At 34.9% G+C, this 11,051-nt stretch overlaps 1 protein-coding gene across 1 annotated transcript in view; it reads left to right on the top strand.

Annotated features, from left to right (window-relative positions):
• Positions 1-10,997, top strand: part of LOC104541170 (probable ATP-dependent RNA helicase DDX60) — a gene marked incomplete at its 3' end in the record, with an annotated part of 24,504 nt that extends 13,507 nt beyond the window's left edge. Inside the window, exons 12-23 of the mRNA XM_010185155.1 lie at positions 538-701; positions 1,698-1,950; positions 2,797-2,960; positions 4,994-5,146; positions 6,229-6,378; positions 7,427-7,546; positions 8,683-8,778; positions 9,483-9,598; positions 10,133-10,278; positions 10,472-10,581; positions 10,687-10,791; positions 10,869-10,997. Coding sequence (XP_010183457.1) covers positions 538-701; positions 1,698-1,950; positions 2,797-2,960; positions 4,994-5,146; positions 6,229-6,378; positions 7,427-7,546; positions 8,683-8,778; positions 9,483-9,598; positions 10,133-10,278; positions 10,472-10,581; positions 10,687-10,791; positions 10,869-10,997 — 1,706 coding nt within the window. The remainder of the gene's footprint in view (positions 1-537; positions 702-1,697; positions 1,951-2,796; positions 2,961-4,993; positions 5,147-6,228; positions 6,379-7,426; positions 7,547-8,682; positions 8,779-9,482; positions 9,599-10,132; positions 10,279-10,471; positions 10,582-10,686; positions 10,792-10,868) is intronic.
• Positions 10,998-11,051: the final 54 nt, after the last annotated feature.

Here is an 11,051-nt window from a genome sequence, read left to right as displayed (position 1 = left end):
TTTCCCTTTTCTGCGATGAGTCTTTGTACTCAGAAACTGACTCATCATTTTGATTTTAGGGCAGAGAGAAACACCTAGGCTTGAGTGTGGAAGTATCCATGTGCTTGGTTCAGTATCTTCAATTGGCTAAAATAATTATTCTTCCAGCAGCTTTATTTATTTATGTTCTGATGACAGTGTCTTGTTTTCATTGAGAAGAGGTCTCTGAATTGCCTTCCTATTTTCATGAACTGTGTGAGAAGCCTAGGCATTTTGCTCAAGTAGTTATAATTTCTTTCCAAGCATTCTGCTTGTTAAGTTTTCCAGTATTTTTAATGTGCGCCTAAAGTAGTTTGAATTTGCATCTATTGTCTGTCTCTCAGATAATTCAAAGTACTGTTGTATTTCAGTGAGTCTTAGTAGCCAGCCTCTTCTGAAATATGATTTTGGCCCTTTAGGTCAATGAGGGATTTTTAGGAATTTATCCATTACCCAGGTATCTTTTCTGGGAAATACATTAGGCTGGAGAGTTTTTTAATCAATTATACTTGTTTACAGCAAAATCCAAAGATCCAGAAGAAAGAAAACAAATACAAAAGTTACAGACTTTCCGTCATTTTTATGGAAGCACTTTGGAAGACAGCACTTCAAAAACTATTGTTCTTCAAAAGGATGCATCAGGGAATGCTAATGCTGCTGTCAAAAAGACACAAAAAAAGCATGTGAGTATATTCAGGTTGCTCTTTTCAGATCTTCTTTTCTATTATCCAGAAAAGGATTTCTACTGTATGAATCCCACAGCTGAAGTTTTATCTTTTGAGTGCACTGATAGTTCTCAGTTGGAGAAATTTAAGTTGCCTTTTTACTTCATGTTAATTAACTAATTGGCAAAAGTTTTTTTGTTCCTAGTTAGGAATACTGATGAGTGATTATATTTTAACAGGCACAAGTAAGTTTAAAAAATCAATAAATATGAACTCTGTAAAGTTTAATAGGTTTTTGGCTGATGGCCAGTTATTATAATGTGGAGTGAAGGAAACTGGAGTTCATTAATTTAATTTTAATGTAAGAAACTATTAAGAAATACTGGAAAAACCATTATTCAGTTATTTATTTCCCTTCACTATTTGGAAACCCTGTGAAGGACCCTGTAGACATTGCAATTAATCCTAACTATAGGAACGTTGTCAGACATCACAGGTATATGTAGCATGTACTTTCATACTCATGAACAATACTGAGCAATAGTAATTTGAGTAATATTTCATAATAGGCTTTACTATGGATTACAGATTATGGCCTGTTGAATTACTTGTAAAAGTCTGAATATAAAATAACTTTGTTAACTTCAAGTACAGTTGAACTCCTTATTTTATTTAACTTATTGAAAAGCATCTCAATATGATCAGAATTGCTATTGTTATCTTTCAGCCGTATTTTTCTGTATTTGTACTTTTTTAATACTACTGGTGAAGCTTTATACTGACTTAAAATGAAGCTTAGGGAAGCTGTTTTGATCAACATATATTGATATTCTGAAATTATATCTCCTTCGGAATGAAGTACTATTTTAAACAATTCACAAAACACAACACATCTCACAGATGAACTGAACACTATAATATACCTGCTGTTATTGAGTTTATGGATTAACATTTTTTAGATGATGCCTGCATACAGTGATGATTATTTCTAAATATCTTCATTTTATTGGATAGAAAAGTAAAGCAGAAGCAATTGCAGAGGAAAACATCAGGCGACTGAAAAGTAAAGAAGAAAAGAAAGAGGAGGAGCAATGGAAAGCCTTGCATATACCAACTGAAAAGGAAATAAAAGCAAATCTGACTGTTGGAATAAAGAAATTGGAGAAGTTTCTCAAGACCCTTAAAAGTAAATCTGTGAAGTTCAGTGTAGAAATGACAGCACTGTCCATCTGTTTAGAAGTGTGGAAGGAGCACTGCAGAAAGCAAGGTGTGGTAGACAAATTCATATTCAGTAGTCAACTTCCACTCCCTTTAACCAAGACAGTGATTTACTTTCAATATTCTCAGCTGGGATAAAGATGTACAGCCCTGTTTCAGGAGCATGAAAGGTGTTTTTAAGTATTATCAGGCTCTGGTTCCCTTTTGCAATTTCAAGATCCTTTAAGTCAGCCCTAAAGTATCCAATTAAATTAGATTGTAATTGTTTTCCTTTTTTGCTTTGTAAACATTGCATACATAAAAAATCTATTTTATTGTATATATCCTTAATGTTTATGGATCATGCATGCTAAAATGTATCTATATTGCAATGAATTGTTTAATTAGCTGAGGTGGTTAGCTCATAGTCTGAATGATGATGATTTGCACAGAAGGCTGTGCTACCGTGATTAGTGGCATGCTCTTTCACCAGAATTAACTTGTTCGGTCCATACCCTCAGTCAAGAGAGTCCAAACACACACTGCTCTAAACATGTTGAGGAATGTTGTAAACATTGGAGTAAAATACGTTGCTAATAAGATTGAGTAACAACTGTGTGGGTCATGAAGGTGAAATGGGAGAGCTCAGTTACTGTGTAGATGTTGTAAGTATGACTCCCTTTTACAGCTGAGTGCATAGAAGCAGAAATATTTAGGTGCTTGGTCTTCAGCGGCACTCCTTGTAGAGGTCACAGAACTGTGGATTTTCTTTGTCTGGTTGCCTTTAAATAAAATTAATCTTTAAATTGTCATAAATATGTTTGGACAGATAAGGTCTCTTCTAAAAGTACCTAATATCAGAAGACTCACAGTGATACAATCAGCTCTTAAATAACTCTAGGGTTTTTTTTCTAAGGTAACAAATCGAAAGATTTAAGCAAAGCTGTTGAAGTCATGAGGAGAATTCATATCCTCCTTGAAAAATATCAAGATGTCTTGGACAAAGCACATCTACAAAAGCTGACCAGATATCTAAGAGTTCTTGGATTTGAGAATTTGGCATGCTCTCTATCTGGCCAGGTAACTTTATTGACTGTAATCATTCTACTGTAACTGAATCTGTAGCTGAATATCAATGGCATTTCCTTAAGCATTGGATGGCGCAAAAGATCTATATTGATTTTGTTTTATTTTGTATTGTGCCATAAGATTTGGAACTTCAGATATTAATCTTTTTTAGTTCCATGGATACATTTCTCTGCCTGATGTGAGGGCTAGTTGTACAATAGGTCGCTTCCCCTTTAGTATATAGAACTTTATATGGCTGCAAAGATACCCCTTGAAACATGCATCAAGATTAATCTGCTGTAGCTCTGTCTGCCTGAGGCCTTAGGTATCTCTGAGAGGTACCTGCTGTTCAACTCATCACATGTAAAAAAACCAAAAACTTTTAAAAAAGCGAAGTGATGAGCACCTGCTTTCTAATAGGCCCAATTGTGCTACTTTAGAAAGGGAATTCTTTGAAACAGGCAGATGAAAACTATTCTGTTTGTTGTTATGGTGTTACTGATCCCCTCCGAAGGAAACAGTTTCAGATACTGGATTGCTTGTTCTTGCTAGCACAGCTGAGACCACTGGTAGCTACATTGAATTTGGCTCTGAAGTAATTTCTCTAAGGATTGGCTGTATGCTTTTCTGCATGTTAGCAACCTGCCCACTCCTGATTTAGTGTTAAGAGCACTTTGATATCTTTGTGTGTAGATGGAATATTATTAGGGAGAGGGGATGTTAAAGTGGCTCTCAGACAGAAGAGGGAAGATGTAACTCAGCCTGCAGAATATGGAGTCGATAGAAAAAGGAAAGAAGTTTACAGTGAACTGTAAAACCAGTATCAATCACTTCAGTGTCTCATTTTTCAGGCACAGTAGATTCAGGAATTTTTGGATGCTTATTTCTGGAAAGTGTTTATCATCCTTCCTTGAGGATCACAACTAAGGAGTGAGGGAAGAAGTGATTGTTTTGTAAGAAATTTTCTTCCCTTAAGGAGTGGGAATTGTTTGTCTCTTTCTATGTGAATTTAACCAGTGTACAATGATTGTTTGCTCTTGACTACATAGGTATTTTAAGGATGTTTGGTGCCTCAAATGAAGTGTATTACATTTGAAGAAGTAGAATTGTAGGATCTGAGAGTCTCAAAAGGTCTCTTGTAACTCTTTGTAGGTAGAAGTGATATGTTGGTAAGTTTAATGTCTTGATCAGTCAGTCCATTTTGGACCTACTTTTGCTTTTGCAGCTGCTTGTTTCTGATTGTTACTATTGAAAAGTTGGTGGAATTTTAGGAATAACTGAAATTTTCAGGAGTAACTTAAAATATTTCTTTCAAGAATTTGAAGAAGTGATGAAATCTCCATCCTTGGAGATAGTAAAAACTTGGCTGAACGCACCCCTCAGTGACCTGATCTAATGGCACCTGCTTCTAGCTGTATTAATTTATATCTAACTATCCCTGACAACCTAAATTACTATGTGACTTTCTGATCTTCTGGTATATGTTGTAACATATAATGCTTTTCTACACAGATTTCAAGATCAGATGTTGTAACCAAATGTGTTCATGAACATTACATTTGGTATGTTTTAGGGTATACAGGCATTTTTGAAAAACACAGTGCTTTACAAAATTTGGGATCACAGTCAGTCTTTATGGTGGATTTCCTTTTGCAACTGTGATTCACTGCACAAGGAGTCAGAGCAGGTTGAAGAAAAGAGACATAAATATAGAATGAGAAGGCTCTGGCAGGCAATACGTGAAGAGACTGAGCTTTGCCTGCTAGCCAGTTTTGTTAGCTCTTCTGAGACCAAAAAAACCACCAACACTACCATGGGCTATGGAAGATATATTATTTTTGGAGCATAGTCTCCTTTGGAGAGATACAAACATAACCCTGATATAAGGCTATATGGTGTAGATTTCTGCAAGTAATTATTTAAAAATCACCTGCACTTTCATATGTTTTTCAAAGCTTGCAGACTTCCACAGAGCAAAAGATGTGCTATTTTCTTAATCTCTTGCTAGCTTTCAGACCAACTTGAATTTTCATTTGGCTTTATAGACAGGAGAAAGTGATAATCAGAATATAAGTAACTATGCTATTGAAGTGGGTCCAGCTCGCTTTCAGCTACAATACATGGATTATTACTTGCTTAGAGAAGAGAGAAATGATCCAGATTCCCGAGTGCAACATTTCATACCGGATACCTGGCAGGTAATGAGACACGGATTTTTTGCATAAAGTTAATGGAAATGATCTTTGAAATTTTTTTTCATTTAAAAATACACATTATTATACTACTTGTCAAAAATAGTGGTCAAAATACTTGTCAAAAATAGTGGGTTTTATCAAATTTAATTTTTAAACAAATTTAACAAATTCAATAGATAATTTTGGACTGTATTTCATATTCTTTCTACACTAAGAGCTTTTCTACAGAGAGCTTGGCCCAAGGAATTCAACATAAGAAATGCTGAGTCCATGGGATTTTACTGCTTATTACCATATTGGATTGTTGTAATGCCCCATTTGGATAATCTCTAACTGTTCATCCTCTGCATATTTGTCCCTAAAGAATTACACATAGTATGAATTGAGAACTTTCCTGTCTAAAGCAGAGTAAGTCTAACTCAGATTTTTTTTTTAGTTATTGGACTGGAGAGGCCAGCTGAATTTGATGCTTTGCATGTCCGTATCTGCAGAACAGTTATTTGCTTGAAAAGCAACTTGGGACTTTGCATAGGTGCTGATAGAGAAAGATAGGGTTAATAGGGTCTCTTTCCTCTTCTGTACCCCTTCCCCCATCTTTTTGCAGACTTATATAAGGTGGAGGAAGAAAACAATAGAAGAGAAAACGGATTAATAAGCACTGTATGCTAGGAGCAGAAGAGAGATTTGGACAGTTTTATATTATAATGCAAGGAAAAATACTTTCTTCTATAAAACAATGATGTTTTTGGAACTAAATTATACACCTCTGCTTTTATTTTTTAATTTGAAAATGTCCAGGTTTGGAAACAAAATGTTCTGGCATCTGTGTCTTAGATCAAAGAACTGAATTGACAAGTTGTAATTTGTAGTTCCATTTTTTTCTGCTAACAATTTAATAGAAAAGAATACAGTCATAAAATGACTAGGTTAACTTTTAGGTAGTCTAAAATCTGTATATGAAGTATGTAAATCTGCATATATTGAATACATGCAAAAATAAGATATGTTTTCACAGGAAGAGCTGGTTTACTCAATAAGAGCTTCATAACAAGACATTTTGACATAAGTAACTGCTTTTCTCTTAGCGAGAACTTCTTGATGCTGTAGATAATAATGAGTCTGCGGTGATTGTCGCTCCCACTTCATCAGGAAAAACATATGCATCATACTATTGCATGGAAAAAGTTCTGAAAACAAGCGATGATGGAGTAGTTGTGTATGTTGCTCCTACAAAGGTAAGGCTGCATCTTACTGCCTATTCTGTATGTATGACTGGTATTCCTCAATATAATTCTGAAACTGTTTAGGCTAACTCATTATAGTTACAAACATACAATATATATCAACAAATATAGTTGATACATATTTTTATTAGAAATGCTGTCCTTACATTCAGTTTTACATTTATTAGAAACAGCATGTTTACAAAATAATCTTCAAAATTTTTAAGCTCATGTAGAGTTTTTGTCTATTAGTATCTGTATAGTTAATTTAAGGTCAGAAATACTAATACATACAAAAGTGCATGTTAAGTAGATAGTGAGAGTACCAAAAACCTACCAACATAGTAAAAGTAATATTAAAACAGAACAATGACCAAGCAAGTCAAGTTGTCTTTTTCTAATTGAGTTCACTGTTAGATGCTTCACGAGACAATTTATGAAACTCCAGGCAGTGGAATATTTTTTTAATGACAGCTCTATCCTAGTAGTTAAAAACTGACTTAAGTGCTGAGGCACAATGTTTTGATTTCTTCAAAACTTATTTTAATGTTCAGTAATATAATTCTTGGATATTGAATTACATGTGCTGTTATTCAACAGCAATCTCTATGGATTGTTTTCTAGAAGTAAAATAATTTTTTGTGTGTTTATACTCAGATTTGGCATCAAAATCATCTTTTCATTTGAATATCAGTCTGGGTGGATAAACATATTTTATATGTGTAGCCTCAGGATGTTAAAATCATTAAAGTGCTTGTAGATGCAGTAGAATGTGTTGTATTTTTAACTGCTTTGAAAATAATTAAAATACAGAATTAATTCTCTTTACACAACATTTTTATTTTTCTTTGAAAGCCTTGGAGTATAACTGAAAATCAAGTACCACATCTTTATAAAATTAACATTGTTGACAGTCTAGATATAATAGTACATTATGTAGTACATTATAGTCTAGTATATTAATATCAGTGCCAAAATTGAATGCTTTTATATGTCTCAGAATATCACATGCCCCTAGACATACACTATCCCATTTTGTTAATGACCTGCTTTATTTAAGGCCCTTGTAAACCAAGTGGTGGGAACTATATACAGTCGGTTCACCAAGAAACTTCCGGATGGATTGGTAGTGTGTGGAGTCTTCACACGAGATTATCGCAATGATGTAATGAATTCTCAGGTATATTTGTATGCGTGTTTTAACACATAATAATAATAATAACTTCTGTATTGCATCTGGCTTCTGAAAATGTTAATTCTAATTATAACAATTGTGCCATTACTAAATACAAAGTTCAGGAAAAATCTAAGCATACCTCTAACTGCTTACCCAAAACATTCATTCTATGGTATACAACCTCACCTATTCATCCTTAGGGGACATGCAGTTGATTACTTGCTCTGGTTAGAAGAAAAAACATTAAAATCCTTTGGTTGTCTGTATACAGCAGATACCTTACAGACGTCCAGATAGAATATACCAGTAGCTCTTCCCTTGTCCACTGATGTAGTCACTCCATCATAGAAGGCCACTAGGTTGGTCTGTCTTGTAGTAGGGAGCTGAGAACTGGACACAGAACTCCATGTGTGGCCTCATCGGTGCTGAGTAGAGGGGAGGGATCCTCTGCCTTGATTTGCTGGCAACACTCCTAATGCAGCCCAGGATACCATTAGCCTTCTTTGCCACAAGGGCACGTTGCTGCCTCCTGTTCAACTTGGTGTTCACTGGGACCCTCAGGTCCTTTTCTGCAGAGCTGCTTTCCAGCTAGATGTCCTCTAGCATGCACTGGTGTATGGGGTTGTTCCTCCCTAGGTGTAGGACTTCTCCCCATTGAACTTCATGAGGTTTTTGTCAGGCCATTTCTCCAGCTTGTCTAGATCCCTCTAGATGACAACGTGACCCTCTGGCATATTGGCCACTCCTTCCAGTTTAGTGTCATCAGCTCTCTCCTCATCTACCAAGCCAGTTTCATCATAGAGATTGGTTGAGGTTGGTCAAGCATGACTTCCTCTCAATGAATTCTTGCTGAATACTCCTGATAATTTTCTTGTTCTCCATGTAGTTTTGGAAATGGTTTCCAGGATTAGTTGCTCCATCACCTTCCCAGGGATCAAGGTGATGCTGACCAGCCTGTAGTTTCCTGGGTTCTCTTTCTTGCCCTTCTTGAAGATAGCAGTTACAAATCATTCATTTTTTCTTGCTTACCTTAAAATCAAGTACATATATATTTTCAAATGCTTTTAAAATATAGAATCTACTTGTAGTTGATTAGTCATTTTACTTGAAAATAATGCTTTACAAACCTTTGTTCTTAGATACTAGTGACAGTGCCTCAATGTTTAGAAATCTTGATGCTGTCACCTTGTTGCCAGAAATGGACCAAACGAATACAATATGTTATATTTGATGAGGTAGGTATCGTTTAATAGTAACCAATTTAACAAATACAGGCAAAATCTTGAGAAAAAATTGCCAATTACTTATTTTTTAGTTACATACATTTCTGCTGGTAAAAAAAAACAACTTTCAGAAATATTAATTCAGATTTACTTGCTTTTTCCTGTTCGCTGATAGTATTTATGTACTCCAGTGAAAGAACTTAAAACTCTGTTAGTCCTCAAGAGGACCTACAGTTAAGTTGAAGCTACCAGGAACTTCCTCTATTTCTCTCAAGTCAGTCAACTGAAAAACTAAAAGCCTCCACTGTTGTCTCAGTGGCACAAATAGAGAATTCTACACTGAGATCATACACATTTCATATCATACAGTATATGCCAGTCTTTCCAGAGAAAAAGACAATGATTAATATTGCTAAATTTAAAATTTCCACTGTATTCTTTCTCGTATATAGAATTAATTGCTAATAATGCCAGTGAGTGATTGTAATATTGAATTATTGAAATTTAGACTAATTTGCTAGCCACTGAAATCTGGAGAGGGATTTACTGGACATCTGATTTGAATCTCATGATCATTTGCTACAACATAAGAATTATTCAGTACTGATCTTGCCAAACTTCTGATTTTTGCAAAATGCAAACCAACTCATGTTATGGGTGCACTTTGATAAAGAACACCACTTCTTTTCTTTTAATCCTTTTTCCCAAAATCATAGGTCCACTGTCTTGGTGGTGAAATTGGAGCAGAGGTTTGGGAGCATCTTCTGGTAACAATTCGGTGTCCGTTTTTGGCACTTTCTGCTACTGTCAGTAACCCGGAACACCTAACTGAGTACGTGTGGAGTTTTCTTGCTCACAAGAGCATATTTAAATTGGATATGAGCAGGTTTAGATAGAGACATCAATTACTATTGGGAGGCAACTGGTTTGGAGCTATATTGTTATATGTATTATGCCACCCTTACTATCTCAGTCGACACAAAACAACACTGTAACTCTAGGGAACTAATATTCCTTCAGACCCTATAGTTGAGCTTGCAGAGGAATTTAGGAGGCTTTTACATCTGTTTGAATTGCCAAAGCCTGATAAGCACACTTGTCCATCAAAAATCAGGGAAGACACATGCACTATTTACATATACACATATATATACACATATATATATTTATATATATATATAAAACAGTGCTATTTAACATTTTTTATTAGCACCCTGGGATAAGCTGGAGAAAATTGCACTGAAGATGATGAGAGACCAGAAATTCTATAGGAGAAATTCAGCAAATTGTAGTAATTAACTTATTATAGCTGTAATAATTTTCTTAAAATGTTTTTTACAACTCTTATTTTATTCTTGCACTGTAGGTGGTTACAGTCTGTGAAAAGGTATTGGCAACGTGCTGAGAATACAATAGGAAGAAGCTCTACAAACTCTGAAAAGAACTTTACAAGAAAATGTAGAGTGAAATCTAAAGTACAAGAGCAAAAGAAATCGTATCGTGTTAGACTAGGTGTGTAACAGAATATTTTGTAATTAAGAAATAAATTTTAGTGTTACTTCTGCAAAAACTTTAATCATGGTGCGTGAATTTTAATATATTTTGGTTTGGTTTTTCTTTTAAATAATAACAAATCTTGCAGGTTTACCTACTTGCTTTTAAAAACAATCAAGTGCATCATGATGACATTTTGGTCTCTTCACAGTCTTATATGAAGAAAGATACAATGATTTGGAAAAGTATGTGTGTTCTTTAAAGGGCAGTGATTTTATCATCGAACATTGTCACCCCTGTGCTGCATTAACAGTCAGTCATGTAAGCATAATATTGATGTCAGCCTTGTTTAGCAACTGTTACATTAAGGCAACATGGATTCCATCAAAATTATTTCTTTATATTTCCTTTGTTTAAACTTTCCAGATTGAGAACTATGGTATTCCTTCAGATCTTTCTCTGTCTCCAAGAGAGAACATCCAGCTTTATGACACAATGGTAAAAGTCTGGCAAAAGTGGCCAAGGGCACAGGTGTGTATGCACAGCTGTGGGCAAAATATATCAAAATAAATAGTACTGCATTGTTTTATATTAATGTTGTTTTCCAGGAGCTAGATCCAGAGGAGTTTGTCTCTTTCAAGAATAAAATAGTAATAAAAAAGACAGATGTGAGGAAATATGAACAGGAACTGAAGAAGGAACTAAGCAAATGGATTGTGTTTGGCCAAAGACAGAAGGTAACCGTTGTTGCAGGGTGCTTTCTTAAGGTTGTAATAAATATATAATAATAA

Source organism: Mesitornis unicolor, unplaced genomic scaffold, assembly GCF_000695765.1.
Source record: "Mesitornis unicolor isolate BGI_N332 unplaced genomic scaffold, ASM69576v1 scaffold9240, whole genome shotgun sequence".
In the NCBI taxonomy this organism is placed as follows: Eukaryota; Metazoa; Chordata; class Aves; order Mesitornithiformes; family Mesitornithidae; genus Mesitornis; species Mesitornis unicolor.
This window is presented reverse-complemented; position numbering and strand designations above follow the sequence as displayed.